Source organism: Bactrocera oleae, chromosome 5, assembly GCF_042242935.1.
Source record: "Bactrocera oleae isolate idBacOlea1 chromosome 5, idBacOlea1, whole genome shotgun sequence".
Lineage (NCBI taxonomy): Eukaryota > Metazoa > Arthropoda > Insecta > Diptera > Tephritidae > Bactrocera > Bactrocera oleae.
This window is the reverse complement of record NC_091539.1, coordinates 10,600,743-10,618,211: the sequence shown is the minus strand read 5'-3', so window position 1 is coordinate 10,618,211 and position 17,469 is coordinate 10,600,743. Positions and strand designations below refer to the sequence as shown.

Genomic DNA, 17,469 nt, shown 5'->3' with positions numbered 1-17,469 from the left:
AGCAGGGTGTCTGCACTACACCATTCCATTATAGATGATCATGTTTCCAAACAGGGATCGCATCGCTTCACTAGCACCTAGCAGTATATTGGATTTCATCAATATGCTGCGGCTAGATGAGTCGTTGTGACCTAAGAGAGGGCAGAATAGACCATAGGTCGCGGTGCATACCTCTATCCTTATCTAATCTAATCTAATAAAAGCAGCTTACCGATAAAAAAACAAACATACTATAAGCAGCGGTTGTGTCTCTCTACTGATTATAATTCGTAGGACTGTCCTGCTTTCCACTTATCACCAAAACGTTTTTGAGCTCAATATATAAATATGTTGAATGAATAAATATAAAATAATCAGAAATTAAATCAGTTTTATTTCTGCATTGTACAACAAACGACTAGTTACTCATTTCTGAAGTAAACTTGGACGGGTAAAATTATAAAGAATCCAAAAAATTTAATTTCACATTCTTGAGGTTGTTCCTGGAGTAGACTCTGAGTTGAGATATCCTTATTGACAACCGTGGTATAGTACTTAGAGATGCAAAGGCAACCAACCGACTTCTCATAAGAATCGTCAGCCGTTCAGAGGTGGCTTTAAATTTGTAGATTCCCTCATTTTGTGCGTCAAATTCCAAGTGCAAATGAAGATTTAGTGAAAAGAACGTGTATTTTATAAGCAATAAGAAAGAATAGTTTTTTAAATACATACCTACGTAATACTTGTAAATATAAAGTGCGTTGCGTGATAATATAATAACTATATGAGAAGTGCTAGTTACACTATTTATAAATTAAGAACGGCTAAACCGATTTGGCTGAAAATTGGTAAGTAGGTAGTTTAGAACTACGGGACGGACATAGTATACTTTTTATTTCTTTATGTTAAAAGTCAATACAATTCATATATACAAAAAATATATTTCAAATCATAAGCATGTATTCGAAATTCGCTACTGCAAGAGTACAGCAATTTTCGTATACATATGTACATATATGGATTATACAGCTTGTTGCTGCTGAACTAGGCAGTTCAGACATCACAACAGATAATATTATTGACAGTTGCATTGCCAAGGCATTGCGGCTACTTTGCTGGATTATGAGCGAACAATGCACAGGCATTCATAACAAATCAAATGCGACACCTAACATAAAAAAATAGCGGAATAGCTGCAGTGTTGATATGAAGTCCAATAATAATTTAAGATGATTACATAATGGCTCACAAATATTCTCGAAGCATTGCACAGGTAGAATTGTCTTACCACTGTCTACTGATTACCGACCGCGCGGTCACCTTCGCTTGGTTTAAGCCAATGAGATTATGGAATGTTTAAGCAATCGCTCTTATGGTGAAATATTGAAGTACTTTGATGGATCATTAATATGGGCGCACAATTGCAAATTAATTCAATAGTGCAAATATATTCCGGACAATTGCTAGATATTGGAAATAGTAGAATAGAACTGCAGCCAAATATATGCGTTATACTGCTGGACAATTTCTGCACTCCTGTTTACGAAAAAATTTAATTAATTGAGAGTAAATTACTGAAGATAAAAAAAATTGTATTGTTTGGATCATAACTGGCTCAGTAATCAGGCTACATTACGGCCAAAAATGTAGATGTTGACGAAATTAAATTCCAGTTACAACAGTTGTTGTCAGGCTATCAGAGGTATTTTAAATCATTCGCTGCTGTTGTTGATACGTAAATTATCTAAATATACTCGGAATGACATCTCATAATCTTGAAAATTGTTCAACTATTATTATTCAGCGTAATTTCAATCCAACTCAATTATGTTATGTAATGGTACACGTTTGGTAATCAAAAAGGCTACAGGAAATATTACTGTAGCAACCACTTTGACTGGAAAATTTAATAGAGAAATTAACCTTTCCAATGAAATTGTCAGATGTACGATACGAAAGAGCTGAATTCAATTGAATTTGAAAATGTTTATAATTAAAAACTATAAATATTACCCTTTTTCATTATATCAAATGTTATCAAAAAATCAACATAATATATTTAATGTTAATTTGTGGTTAATAAAAAATCGAAGAAAATTAGTATCAATCAGTTTTAAATTTGGAAGTAATGCTTAAATTTTAACTCCTTGGATTCGTACAACGGAAATAACGTTTTCGTTTTTAGTCATAAAAACAAGTTTACTGTATTGAATAGTTTAAATTATTTAATTAATTAAGTTCCGTCTGCTATCGCGAATTTAATGGCGGACCAGAATGGTGATATTTCACTCTTTGAGATAGGATATAGACAGAGTGTGCTTCAAACACAAGGTAGCTTCTTATAAAAAGCATCCACCAATTTTAGCTAACTATTAAATGTAAGACCATGCACTTCTTGAACAAAGTACACACACTCTATATCATAAATGGAAGAAGAACCATTGCATATATTAAAAAATATATACAATTTTCTCATTATCACTGCCAATTGATTTCAACTTAGAGAATTGCGAAAAAAAAATGGTATTTATTGCACTCATCGTCGCGCTTCTCCAAGCGGCGAGCACAGAGGGATCTAACCAGGAGCCTTCTCTGGACGATGTGCCACTTTCAATTTATGTAGATGCCAGTAAGGAAATAGACTATTTTATTAGCTTGGCGAAATCAATCGATGAAAAACAAAGAATTTTAGAGGAGGCATTGGCAAGGTGAAAAGAACCTCTCTTGAATTAAGTATGTCTAATATACGTTTTATTGAAATTTACAGGCTGTCAGCGGAAGTCAAAGCAACGGAGGAAAGGTGGAATGAAAGGTGAATCGTATTTTACTTTAAGCTTCAATATGACAAACTCTTTCTATAAGACATACTATTGAAATTTTCTACTAATAAAATTTTCAGGCTGTCAGCGGAGGTCAAAGAAACGCAGAGGTTGAATGAAAGGTAAACCATATTTTACTTTAAGCTTAATTATGACAAACTTTTTTTATAAGATATACTATTGAAATTTTCTACTAATAAAATTTTCAGGATGTCGGCGGTAGTCAAAGCAACGGAGGAAAGGTGGAATGAAAGGTGAATCGTATTTTACTTTAAGCTTCAATATGACAAACTCTTTCTATAAGATATGCTATTGATATTTTCTACTAATAAAATTTTCAGCGTGTCGGCGGAAGTCAAAGCAACGGAGGAAAGGTGGAATGAAAGGTGAATCGTATTTTACTTTAAGCTTCAATATGACAAAACTCTTTCTATAAGATATGCTATTGAAATTTTCTACTAATAAAATTTTCAGGATGTCGGTGGTAGTCAAAGCAACGGAGGAAAGGTGGAATGAAAGGTGAATCGTATTTTACTTTAAGCTTCAATATGACAAACTCTTTCTATAAGATATGCTATTGAAATTGTCTACTAATAAAATTTTCAGCGTGTCGGCGGAAGTCAAAGCAACGGAGGAAAGGTGGAATGAAAGGTGAATCGTATTTTACTTTAAGCTTCAATATGACAAAACTCTTTCTATAAGATATACTATTGAAATTTTCTATTAACAAAATTTACAGGCTGTCGGCGGAAGTCAAAGAAACGCAGTGGTTGATTGAAAGGTAAACCATATTTTACTTTAAGCTTAATTATGACAAACTCTTTCTATAAGATATACTGTTGAAATTTTCTATTAGCAAAATTTTCAGGATGGCGGCTGCAGTCAAAGCAACGGAGGAAAGGTGGAATAAAAGGTGAATTGTTTTTTACTTTAAGGATCAATATGACAAACTCTTTCTATATGATATACTATTGAAATTTTCTACTAATAAAATTTTCAGGCTGTCAGCGGAAGTCAAAGAAACGCAGAGGTTGAATGAAAGGTAAACCATATTTTACTTTAAGCTTAATTATGACAAACTTTTTCTATAAGATATACTTTTGAAATTTTCTACTAATAAAATTTTCAGGATGTCGGCGGTAGTCAAAGCAACGGAGGAAAGGTGGAATGAAAGGTGGATCGTATTTTACTTTAAGCTTCAATATGACAAAACTCTTTCTATAAGATATACTATTGAAATTTTCTATTAACAAAATTTACAGGCTGTCGGCGGAAGTCAAAGAAACGCAGTGGTTGATTGAAAGGTAAACCATATTTTACTTTAAGCTTAATTATGACAAACTCTTTCTATAAGATATACTGTTGAAATTTTCTATTAGCAAAATTTTCAGGATGTCGGTGGCAGTCAAAGCAACGGAGGAAAGGTGGAATAAAAGGTGAATTGTATTTTACTTTAAGGATCAATATGACAAACTCTTTCTATAAGATATACTATTGAAATTTTCTACTAATAAAATTTTCAGGCTGTCAGCGGAAGTCAAAGCAACGGAGGAAAGGTGGACTGAAAAAATGTCTATTTTGGAAAATAAATTTAAAAATTTAAGCAACCAGCTGACAAAAAGGTGAATAATAAGTAGTTTAATATATAACTAATCATAAGTAGAGCATCATTATTAAATTAGAACTCAGTTAATTGTAAAGTACGAAAATTATGGCACAAAGCATCCCACGCTTTTCTAACAATAATACGAGTATTTTTCGGTCAATATTACTGTCACTTTATATTAATAATTATTTTTCACCTTTTAATGGAAAGTGCTTTAAAAGCGTGATTTTCTTAGTTATTTTAAATCGTATTTTTTATTTACCACACGTGCTATTTTCACCTAATTTATTGTTTATTTGTCTTCATATTGCAATGGTGTCCAGAGAGCTTATCTACTTACATAAATTTACTCACCAAGTGTGAATATTATTTCTTCCATTTTTATATCTTTAATTTTGGTTTCTATCAACAATCTACTTACAGTCCCGATATTGCCACTCTTCATAAACGTCCAGCAGAGCTTGGTAAGATCCATATTATTTGCAAAGGTCATAAAGAATGAACGGTATTTCTACAGAACTGGAAGTGAAGAGTTCGCGAAAGTTTAAACCATTTCGATGTGATTACCGCAATAAGCACCAAAGCGAGTTTAAGCTAATATTAAACTTTTCACTAAAACGTTGGCTAACGCTCCTAATTGTTCGCTCTTAAATATATATTTAGTCCTTCTATTCTTGCACTCCACTGAACTACATTACTAAATACTTTTGTACGCTAAATGTTTGTGTTCTTTTAATTTTTATAGCTTGCGAGAAGATAACAAGTAAACTACAATCGATTGGAGTGACAAGTATTACTGATGTAGCCGTTCACTTAGGTGCCTTTACTGAAGGTGGTTTTAAACTTTGGGAATTATGTTATTTCGCTCTGATCGACACACGTTTTGTGTTAACTGCGGCAGATTGCTTGTCTTCTCATAACGTTACAACGCTGGAACTGAACTTGTACATTGTATTGAAGAAAGTGAAGGTAATTCAAAATTTAAGACCTTCAACAAATTACCTTTAAACTCGTTTAATCTTTTCAGGCAATTCACATACATCCCGAGTTTTCAATAAATCCGGCGCTTAATAATATTGGGTTGATTGAAATGAACAGTGAAGTGGAATACACTTTCGACCTGTATCCAGCTTGTATGTACACATCAGCATTCAATCCAAAGAGTGGTAAATATGCTTTTAAATTTTTTTTTATGTAATTACATATTATTATTACTATTTATTTAGGCCTCATGGAAAGAGGTACGAAAGTTCAGATTGTGGCAGACTCGGAATGTCTTAATAAGCATACTACTCAACTACTCCCCAATCAAATGTGTGTAAAGAGCTTGACTCACAATTGCCGTCAGAAGGGTGAACCAATATTTGTTCTAAACGAAGAAACATTCAGCAAACACCAGCTGGTCGGAATTATAGGAAAGCGATCTTGCATTGATGAACCCTATGTGATAACAAATGTGTTTGCATACTTAGACTTTATAGAAAGCATTGTCTGGCCGAAAAAAGAAAATTGAAATTTAAATGGAAACAATAAATTTATAGGGTTTTACTCACCATATTTTTAAGTATGTAAATGTTATGAGTTATTGTTATTGTGGGTTAATGTTGTTCCTTTTGAATGTGGATCACCATGGCGTATACGTAACATAATTTTGTTCCGATTGCTAATTAACACATCTATTACCCTGTTGTTGTAGTAGTTTTTATCAGTGATGCTCTGATGATGGGCGCTGATCAAATCCATTGATCAGATCCATTAACATATTACCCTCATCGTGGGTTCTACAAACGAGCCGAATGCCGAAATTTGTCTGAATCGGTGATGTTCTGTTGCAGTTTTTTATTTTGCCATACGTCCTAACGTTTATGCCTACAGTATATGTACATATATTTATATATTTAATTACTTGATTCTATGAGCATTAATTCTTACAGACTAATAGAAAATTTTAGCATAATAAAATTTCAATTAAACAAATAGATAACTTAGATAAAAAACAGAATTAAGGATGTTAATGAAGTAAGCCCTAGAGTGAGAAAAATCAATTAGAACTTTCTCAGAAATCAAGTTAAACTCACGCACAGTACGCTTCTCGTTAAATGGGGAAATGAATTTAAGGTAATGCTGAGGAATATTGAAATTAATTTTTCCTAACAAAGAAGGAGTCAATAACATTGAAAACAAATGAAAGCCAGAGAACCGACCGACGATTTTCAGGTGATTTAAGATTTAATAGCAATACACGAGATTCATAGACGGTATTGGGTCAACAAACTTTAAAGAGTGGAGGGCAAATTTTGAACACGTTCAATCCTATTAATTGAGAATAGACAATATGGTCTCCAGATGAACACAGCATAGGGGTCGGAAAATCTGGACGCATTTCGACGGACAAAGCTAAGCACAGAGAACGATTTAAAAGTGGTATAATTGCTGTTATATTGAAGGATTTGATTATTGGGAATATTTTTAAGTCATTTGCATATAACGAAAATTTAACATAGCAAAAGAGATATGTCGTTAATGAACAGCACAAAGAGAAGAGGACCTAAAATGCTTCCTTGTGGCACTCCCGGTACCACAATAAAAGAATTATAATCACCAAAAACAGCTAACATAAATTTGAAACAGTAGAGCAACCAGAAACAAACCCATGCTGATTGACGTTAATGAGTGATTTAACTGCCAAAAATATCTTATTTTTAACAGAGCACTCAAAACTTTTTGGAAATGACTGAGAGTTTGAAAATAGGCCTATAATTGTATACAAAATTCTTTCTACCACCTTTAAGGATAGGTGTAATGCATGTCAATTTCCAGTCTGAAATAAAGTCACCTGATGACAAAGGCTAATTGAAGAGAAGCATGAGAGGATAACAAAGACAGGACAATTTTTTATAAGTACAGGCGGCAACCCATCAAGATCAATTTTGAAAGAAGGCTTGATATCACAAATAGCTTTGGCAATATCATTTTGCGAAAGACACAGTGTGCCAAAATTTACAAATGAAAAATTGTTATCAGAAAACTAGAAGTAGTTCCAAGCTGATCATGTACATGATTAGTTTTGAAAAATTCAGCTAATAAGTTGGGAATTTCCCCAGCATAAAGACGAAGGAATGGCCGAACACGCCCTTCTAGATTTCACAAAGTTCTAAAAAGAATTAGGGTTCGACTTAATGTTAGACTCCGTGCTGTCAATAAACCTTTTATAGACTAATTTATCCAAATTATTAAACAATTTTGCATAATGTTAAAATTAAACGAAGATGGTAATAAACGAGAATTTTCTATAATATTTATTTTTAAGATTTTTCATCCGTTCGAGGTCCTTAGTATACCAAGGGAGCTTATAAGGTTTTATATTTTTAACTTTAATTCGTGAATAGATTTCTCAAAAATGGAAAAGAACTATCAGTACTTAATGCAGAAAATAAATCATTCATTCATTTAAGCCCAAGGAGCAGAACGTTAAGTTTTCTGAAATCACACAAAGCAAAATTAAAACTTATTCCCTCAATAGGTTGGCAGAAGCGAAAAGATAAGTATCGAGGAGGATTAAAAGATAATGATAAATGGTAGTGGAAGAGAAGCCATCAAGGAATCTAAAGTTTAAATTATCACTGAGAAAGACTAAGTCAAGAAATCGATAAAGGCTGTTTGAATAAGAGTTGATTTGAATCAGATATAGCAGGCTATTAATGAGATACAACTCGTGATAAGACGAAAAGTAGGAGGGAAAAAGGCCAGGTCTGTAAGAATAGCTGGGCCAGACAATATTACTTAAATTAAAGTCACCAAGAACACAAATATTTGTCTGTTTCAACTTATTTAAAATCAGTGAGAAAATATATTATTTGCATGCATCTTATACAACTCTAGAGGACTATTAGGAAGGATATAGGAGACAACAATGAACAGAGACAAAAACTAAATACTCACTGTCATAGTAATTAGTTTTAAGCCAGGTTTCAACAATAACGTAAATATAAAAATCCAAACGTGAAGAAAATGTACGAATAATATTTGATTTAGACCTAATACCAGATAAGTTTTGATAGTAGACCTTAAGACAAGAACAATTAGGCGAAGGTAACGGACGGGCAAAATTATGATTACCAGGGGCATCAACTAGTCCTCATCTTTGTTTTCATCTCTCTTTGGAAAAAACTTAAAAAGGCGCAGCTTAACGCCAGGACGGAATTAAAACAAAATGAGGCCCATCTAGCTTAAAATTTAACCTCTTAAGTTCATTACTATTAGTATAAGTATTTAATACGTTTATAACATAAAAGATTTTGTCTATCAAAATTAGCATGATTAAGAACGAAAGATATAATCCCATCCTCAGTAACAGAGACAGACAAATGAATGGCATTAATACCAACAACAGTTGGAGCAGCCGGAGATTTTGTTTTCTTAGTGCTCACTGTTGATTTCAAAGTACCATTAGCATTAATTGAAGTCGAAGAGTTCGGATTAACAAAATCAAACACGGTATGATCAAAAGCAGCAGATGGAGCAGCATTAACAGTGTTTTTGATGCGACCAGGCTTAGCAGCAACAATTGGACTAATTCTGGCACTGGCTTGCGAGTGAGCCTTGACATTCCTACCAACAGCCTAAGCATATGTACAAGTATTGGCAATTTTAACAGCGTTGGTAGCGGCTGAAGGTAAAGCAGCGGGAGTGAGATATTCCATACTTACTTTATCAGCAGCGTTGCATTTGGGGCAATTTATCTTAGGCTGAGCACGATCTACTTTTAGACCATAAGCACACGGCACTAACACAAAATATTATTATCCTTTTATATTTAACCCTGCGGGTAGGGGTAAGAATTTACCCGCGGTAAGGCATGCCTGTCGTAAAAGGCGACTAAAAGCCAAATGCACTATGACTGTTAATTTATTTTGCCCAGAATTATCAGCATAGTAAATAATGTCAGAAATAGTGCTATAATACTCAGCTTGAACTGATATTATAGACTTTAAATGAAATCCCAAATAAAAAGACATTTGAAGTTCAAGCGACAAATGTCACCAGTCATTGAGTAATGGGTTGCTCAACTGGCAGTAGTTTCGGCTACACAGTCTTACCGGAGACTTTCTGGTACCACGGGGAGCAGAAAGCCCTTGGACTTCGGTCCAATCTGTTCATTGGGTTATGGCCCCTTTGGGGAGATTCGTGGTGGCTATGGTTGAAACCTAAATGCAAGCAACTGGGTTCCGTACCCGAAAAAGGAAGAGGTTTTAGGTCGGCCTCGAATCTTACCAAGATGGTAGTGTGGGCCCAGACACACTGCCACTGGTAACCAAATTAATACTTGCAAATAGCTCGTATTATTTGGGGCGCTTATCAACGCATTGTATTGATACGTTGTGCTTTGGAGCACCGTGAGGTAAGGCCGTCGCCGGCAGGTACTTACGTAAATCAACAACGAAAGTATCCTTTTATTATATAATATTAAATGTATTTTACATTGCATATGAATGGTCCAATAAGAAATCTAAATATAAAATTGTAAAAATAACAACGTCGGTGGGTGATTCCAATGTTATCACACCCACGTCCAATTAAGATACCGTCCAATATATGTGGCGCAAAGTAGCTGAGACACTAGAAGAAAGCAAACTCTATCCTATCGTTAGAAAGCAGAGGACCTTTTGTTTTTGCTTTTTTTTTTGGATTCACACGAGGTGATCGACTTTAGTTACATGGTGAATGGCACATCGCTCACCGAACTCCACTATGCCGAACTAATGGCTCGATTCTACAACGAATTATTTTTCCAGTAATTCGTTGTAGTATTCGTTGTTTCATTCGGCGAAGGAAAACGTACTCTTCATCCAAGACAACTATCTGGTCTAAAAAAAAGTCATCGGTGGTCAAAAATTTTTGTTAAATGAGGTGGTTATCGGTATACTTGTAGTAAGTGTTTTTCAGACAAGTTGAGACGACAAAGTTGAAGCATTGCTGAATCAAGTGAGTAATAAATCGCAATTTTTCCAAAGCTTTCGTTTTTGCTTTGTAGGCTAGTTGTGTCATTGCCCCTGCCTACTTTTAAAATGATATGTTCAGTTTAATTCCAAAGATAAATGCTAACAGTCCATTTGTACCAGTCAATAATATTGATAACTAATTCGGCTAATAAGAATATTGGATTCATAAGCAACATTCGGTATTATAGAGTTCTGCCAAAAACTTGAAATAATTCCACGCCCTCATAACAAAAAAAAAAACATTTGTGTGTGTACAAAATGTGGCTACAACGGGATCACTCCTTTTCTTCATTTGGAATACAAAATAGTCGGGCAACTACATCAACTGTAGGAAGAAATCTTCGACCAAAATTTTAATCACATTCTTGTAGATTTGTTGAAGACGTTATCTGTTGAACTGAGCAATACTTTCAATTGCTGTTAAGCATGCATATTTATTTATTTTTCAAATAATTTCTTAAAATAAAAATAATAACTCTACCTTAAAGCCCTGTATATCCGCCCCCTATGGCAATATGATTGCTATCGTGGGTATCATACTAATATAGTATGGCTCTGGACAGCTCTTTATTGTCAGAATGAGTAATTATCAGATCTCATAAGTCTATAGTTTCTTAGTTTCTTCTAATATAATAATATTGTTGAACATAATTTTTCTTAAATTCTTTTTCAATTTTAATTCTTTTTCAATTTTAATTCTTTTTCAAAATTACATTTCTAGTTGAAATGAGTACATTGCTTTTAGGTTAGTTGATTAAAAGAGCCTTCGCATATATGAGAGACAGATTTTCACACATAACTTCCGATTTATGTCGCCTTCGACACTGTCTGCTTGTATTCCGCCAACTCGATGCCATCTCGTGGAAATGCTGTTAATAAAATTTTCAGATTTGCATATTGCATATAAGAAAACTATTTAAATAGCATTATAGTTTGTTAAAGCTATAATTTTTTAATTCGATTCAGCTAATCCAGCCGATAATTGAACCAAAAATTAGAGACTACAATAATGCCCATAACTTGGTGGAAATGATATTTTTGCGCATTAAGCTTATTCTTAAACCCGTTACAGCTAAATTTACTGTCCGAAATTCAAATGTGCTAAAATGTTTCATATTTTAATTGTTCAACTTGAGTTACTTGAGGTATGTGGCATAGAAATAATGTAATTGCAACCTGAAAATCATCATTAAAATCGGCTTCTATATGAATATAAGTGGTGACCCAATTATTTTATTAGTAATCGGTAAAAGAAAAATTGGTTCGATTTAAAAGAGTTTAATAAAAAAATAATCTATTTTTGATTAATTATGCCGAGTTTGGCACACTCAGTTAATTTTTTTTTTCAAATCTGAAGAGAAAAGTTCAGATCTATAGGACTGTTTACACGCGAACTAGTACCTCAGTTTTTGAGATATCGATCTGACGTTTAACACACATTCTTTTCTCGAAAAGAAGCTACTCATATCGGACCACTTTTGCTTATAGCTGCCATACAAACTGAATCATTAGGCATGAGTTTTTCTGGAAACTTTTTTAGTTTCGAAACTTGGCATGGATTATTACTCAAGATAACAGTATAATCTCCGGAGAATTGTTCATATCGGATCACTATAGCATATAGCTGCCATACAAACTGTACGATCGGAATCAAGTTCTTGTATGTATTATCAAAAATTTGTTGCTAAGTGTCGCAAAATAAACTCCAGACTCCTTTCACAAGTGGACTTTTATCCTGCAGCTTTTATAGCCGTCGATCATATGACTTGGTTTATGATGGTCCGCAAAATCACCAAAGAGATGAATTAACAATTGTTCGAAACTAGAAAATTTGCGACCGAATTCGTTTTTAATATAACCCAAGTCACTTGAGTCATACCATCGCCTCTCTTTGAGTAGACACTCTCTACACAACCTCGACAAACCCTCTTAAATAAATATTTAATGTGGTTTATTTAGGTTTCACGTAGCTGTTGCAATATCTCCAACTCCTTTCAATTAAGTCCATTATAAAAAGCAGCTTAATTTATAACTAAGAGCCTGCAAGTTTCCATACCGACCAAAAATTTGCTCGAACCATCTAATTGTATAAATTGATACATAGCCAATTTTCCAAAAAGAGTTCAATATTGGCCTCCTTACAAATAAGCACTGCTTTGCGGCGTATTGCCTTCACAACACCGGATGCAGGATGCCAAGGCTGTGGTCAGCAGACCTAATGCGTGAGCGGATGCGCAGATTTATGATGCATTGCCAATATTATGCTCTTGGATAAACTTCACATACGACTTCAGTGAATTGCCGAGTAGCGTATGCCGCGAATATGTGAGCACGATCTGGGAATGTAAGAGCGTAAAAATATGTAGAACTTAAAGTAATATTGAAAAAGTTATTACATCAACACAGGGCGGCACGTTTTATGCACTCCTTAAGCAAAGCTAGATTGTAACTGGTGATGCCGATAAACTTGGCTTTGACTTCCTTAACAATTTTTTCCAGTTCGGGTCGACACTCGTTGACAATAACGCTGAGATCCTTGGAAAATCGATGTCATGAATCTGGAAAATGCAGTTTGTTACTAACTCGTACAGATCTTTTAAACTATATATAGAAGATTTCAGAAAAATTTTAGTCTTCAAATTTTTGCTTGCAAGAAAAAACTGCAAAAAATTAATATTCTCTTTAGAAAAAGACTTCAAATTGAATTAATTTGATTACACAAAATGGCGAAATTTCGCAACTAAGCATCGACCATAGCACAACTTAGAACTATTGCTTACCTGTATTACGTCTACGTATTTTAAACCCAGCAGTTTTAAGCTATTTCAACACTTTCTCGAACTTTTGTTGCTATATAGTAGCCGCCCTTGGCGCATTAATGAACGCCATGCCTAATACTTCCTCGGCACGACCCTGCCCATAATATGGCGCTGTGTCAATATAATTAATAGCAGATCTTATAGCTTTGTGTATCATTGCTATAGCCTCGTCCAAATCTATATAATGTCCCAATGGATATAATTGAAAATATACATACATACATAGATAAGTATATATTTTGAGTAAACAAACGAGCGAAAATAATAGCCCGAATTATAAGGCTTTTGTAGGCTGACTACGAGTACATAATAGTGGTCACATCGCTCCGAATTGGCGCTGATAGACATCTTATTGTCGTTTACAAATGTCTTATCATGCTAATTGATCATAGCAGGAATTTCCTCACAATGTGTACGAAAATTTTGTTCGTATGTATGCACGACCTCTAATAATGTCGTTATATATATTTATGTATATGTACATCTGGAAGGAATGTTCTTTCGAATGATAATAAAAAATCTCCATTAATTTTGATTTTTCTGTTTTCTGTGTTTTTTCTTTAAAAAAGTAGGAAATCTCGAAATAGATCACCCTTCATATGAATGGACATAAGAAACACATTCAACAGTATCAAAATGTGTCAATATGATCGACGCACGTAATACCGACATAGAAAGACGCAAACAATCACAAGTAGAAGATAGACTTAGACTTGGACTCACATGGCCTTAGCTTAGCCGCCAAAAAAACTGAGCAGATCCTGCTTACTAGGAAACACATACCGCTGGTGGGGAGCATGCTAGTTCAAGCCCTGAAATACCTTGGTATAAAAATGGATAACAAACTAGCGTACGGCTCAAATTCAGCACGCTGCTAAAAAGTCAGCAAATATAACCATGTCGCTATCAAGACTAATGGCAAATATCGGAGGTATGCGTGCAAGCAGAAGGAAACTACTCATGGACACAACACAGCCAGTGATTTTATATGACAGTGAAATATGGGCGATACATTAAACATGAAACATAGACGGTACTTGGTAGTACTTGCTAAGGTACCGAGGATAGCAGCCCTGAGAGTCGCCACGGCGTACCGCACTGTATCCAAATCCGCAGTGTTGGTGAAACGCGGCGTGATCCCAATAGATCTACTCGCAAAAGAGAGAACACAACTCTGATTATGGAAAAAAACAACCGGCGACTAAGTAAGCAATTTCTCGTGAGCGTCATGAATTCAAGCGAAGAAATAAGTAACGGTATGTAGCTCTCATAATATATATCCGACTCTAGCACACTTGCATATGCTAAAATATGGCAGAAAATGTACATAACATGCAACAACAAAATTAAAAACAAAAAAAAAACGTTAGTTAAAATGATATAACTGTCTAGTAAAGAGAAATTCATTATTTTTCTAATAGATGTGGTCTGATTACGCCCATCTAGGAACTCGTCCTTCCTTTTTTTGCCAAGGAGCACATGAACAAAACTATTTTACTCTGTAGCAGCATGTTGCAAGAGTATAAAAACTGTAGGCCAACGCATTCATAGAAATCACCGCACAAAACATAAAATTATATCATGGGAAATGGATATATCGACCAAATCAGGAAGAAAGGCTACAATTATATTCAGAGTTGATTTTTTTACCTTTCTGTAGATAATCAATCAACAAAATTCCTTTTGCATTCCAAAAAACTGATGCCATAATCTTTTTTGCAGATCGTTGTGACTTCACCTGCTTTGGAGCTGAACAACCAGCTTCAGTCCACTGTAAATGTTCTTGTTTCAATTTAGGCGAATGATGATAGAATCAATTCTCATCCATAGTTATAAAACGACGCAAGCAATCGGTTTTATTCTGCTTAAAACGCTCCAAATTATGCTGAAAATTTTGTTTTCGATCCAGTTTTTGTTGAATTGTTAACGTGTGCGACACTAACTTTCCAACAGCTTTTTCATATGTAATTTTACACGTAATATATGAAGTACTCGTTCGTCTGAGATGCCTATGGCATTAGCAATTTCACGCTTAGTCAAACTTGGTTCTTCACTAACAATATTATGAACTTTCTCAATGATTTCTGGTGTGGCTGCGGTTTTTATTCATCCTTCACGTGAATCGTCTTTAAGCCTAGTACGCCCACGTTTAAATTCACCAGCCCAAAATTCAACAGTGCGTTTTGAAGGTGAGGACTCCTTATACAATTCCAACCATCGTTCATAAATTTTCTTTGCTTTTAAACTTTTCAAAACAAAGAATCTAATCACTGCGTCATATTCAATTTTTTCCATATTAAAAAAATACTCTGACACGTCAACTTCAAATGGTAAACAAGGAATTAATTGACAGAATAACTTTGCATGTGCTCTCACGACAGATGTACCAACTTGAGAGGAAAAAAAATTTTGTAGCTAGTAGTGCTATTTCTTAGTGAGACGAACCAACTTGTTAACCAACCTGTATATGCAATATTAAATAAAATTAACTTAATTAAAAAAATTTATTATATTATTTTCATTTTTCTAACGACCTGAACTTGTAACAGATCTTATGGCAGGACTAAATACATATACCATACACATACATACAAGCGAATGTCTATATATTTACATATGTATATGTATACATATATGCAAATATACTTACTTATATACATACATCCATACATACATATATAAATGGATAACCACATTCATACACACAATGCGGCATATTTATGCAAATGATTATCAATTTTGAACAGGAATGCAGAAATTTCCGAACAGAAACCCGAAACAAGCATCCATTCAGCGGAAGAGCGAAAAAAATTAACCACTCACACAAACATATATATATGTATACCTATATGTACTCACCTGATGGGAGAACGTCAGGCGAACACAGTCACAACGAGCAGGACAATCATTAGGAAGCGGTTATGAATATACAAATTTACCAAAATATACGCAGTGACTTACATACATACATACACAAAACAAGTATAATATAGCTTTGCCACTTGAGCTTATTTAGTATACGCGAATTCGACTCAGTTGAGTTCTGTCGGCATTGTGGAGGCGTAGATATACGATGAACTATATTATGGTTTTTTTCTGACTATTTTCAGGGCTGCCGTTACAGTATATACATACGAGTACATATGTATATGCTATCTGTATGCATATTTGTTTAAGCATGTCTAAATTGTGATTCGGCTAACAACGCGTTTATTCGCGCTATAAATACAAGGTGGCGCACGAATCGTGCTACAAAAACAAACCGTAACATCTTTTTTTCTGTGGGAGTAATCGATTTACTTTCTTTTATTTGGCAGGTTATTATTTATGGTATATTTCTTAAAAAGGAATGCTTTGGATACTGAAAAGAGGGTTTGGATAGTGCAGCGGTATCATGCTTTACATTACAACGGATAATTCATGATAACTTAAACCTGTTTCCGTACAAAGTTCAAATAACAAGCCGGTTAAACCATCTACATTTGCCTATTCGCCTGGAAATTCGCCAAAATTATTGAAATGGCCGAAGAAGACAATAACTTGATAAATCGCCTTTTTGTGTCTGATGAGGTCTATTTTGGTCTAAACGGAAATCTAAACAATTAAAATTGCCGTATATGGAGTGAATCAAATCCAGAAATAATCCACGAGACGGAACTTCACCCAGAACGAGTTACTAGTGGTGCGGAATGGGAACCGTTATTTAAAGATGTTGAATGAGTTTTTTTGCCCAGAACTGCGCCGAAGACGTATTACTCTCAATAGCGTTTGGTTCTCCAACGAAAATTAATATCAAGCAACTCCACTCTCTGCTGGTCCTCAAAATCACCTGACCTGACTGCACCAGACTTTTCTTTATGGGTTTATGTCAAGCAAGAGGTGTACAAAACAAAACCCAGAAGTCTGACTGAATTGAAGCAGTTCAATAAATCGATAATTGAGACAATCCCGACTTCAACCCTTTAGACCGCAATGAATAATAGTTGTCGCATATGTGTGAGCATGGAGGTCATTTATGGTCCTTAGTTTTTAAAAATAATTAATTATATAAAATACAATAAAACAACCCTGTATATACAAATGCATGTAACATATTATATATAATGCTTTTGCTTTCCTTTGACTGCTTTATGCCTCTACTTTCCGACTAGGCAGCCAACTCTTGGTCCAATATAATTGTTTAGTTCAACTTTTTTTCTCAGGAATGTTTCTAGTTTAGATATTATTCAAGTTTTATCGTATGT

The 17,469-nt window shown here is 34.4% G+C and overlaps 1 protein-coding gene and 1 pseudogene across 50 annotated transcripts; one reads left to right on the top strand and one right to left on the bottom strand.

Annotated features, from left to right (window-relative positions):
- The first annotated feature begins 327 nt into the window (after positions 1–327).
- On the top strand, positions 328–5,977 carry LOC106616827 (serine protease persephone). 50 transcript variants are annotated; one of them, XM_070109789.1, is made up of 19 exons: positions 328–430; positions 2,483–2,687; positions 2,747–2,791; positions 2,879–2,920; positions 3,008–3,052; positions 3,140–3,184; positions 3,273–3,317; positions 3,405–3,449; positions 3,538–3,579; positions 3,655–3,711; positions 3,799–3,840; positions 3,928–3,972; positions 4,061–4,102; positions 4,178–4,234; positions 4,322–4,420; positions 4,828–4,868; positions 5,150–5,373; positions 5,432–5,570; positions 5,631–5,977. In XM_070109789.1, exons 2-19 carry the CDS (start codon positions 2,500–2,502, stop codon positions 5,915–5,917), a joined length of 1,530 nt encoding a protein of 509 aa, XP_069965890.1. In that variant the 5' UTR covers positions 328–430; positions 2,483–2,499; the 3' UTR covers positions 5,918–5,977. The 50 variants fall into 50 exon arrangements, with proteins under 50 accessions (XP_069965890.1, XP_069965881.1, XP_069965888.1 ...); XM_070109780.1 differs by having other exon boundaries at positions 339–827; positions 3,667–3,711; XM_070109779.1 differs by having other exon boundaries at positions 341–827.
- Positions 5,978–11,213: 5,236 nt separating this feature from the next.
- On the bottom strand, positions 11,214–13,382 carry LOC106616826 (uncharacterized; annotated as a pseudogene).
- Positions 13,383–17,469: the final 4,087 nt, after the last annotated feature.

Coding starts and splice junctions, on each gene's coding strand:
- LOC106616827 (XM_070109779.1), top strand. CDS start 764: ATGAGAAGTGCTAGTTACACTATTTATAAATTAAGAACGGCTAAACCG. Junction 4,235..4,321: donor GAGGAAAGGTGGAATAAAAG/GTGAATTGTATT, acceptor TAAAATTTTCAG/GCTGTCAGCGGAAGTCAAAG. Junction 4,421..4,827: donor AGCAACCAGCTGACAAAAAG/GTGAATAATAAG, acceptor ATCTACTTACAG/TCCCGATATTGCCACTCTTC.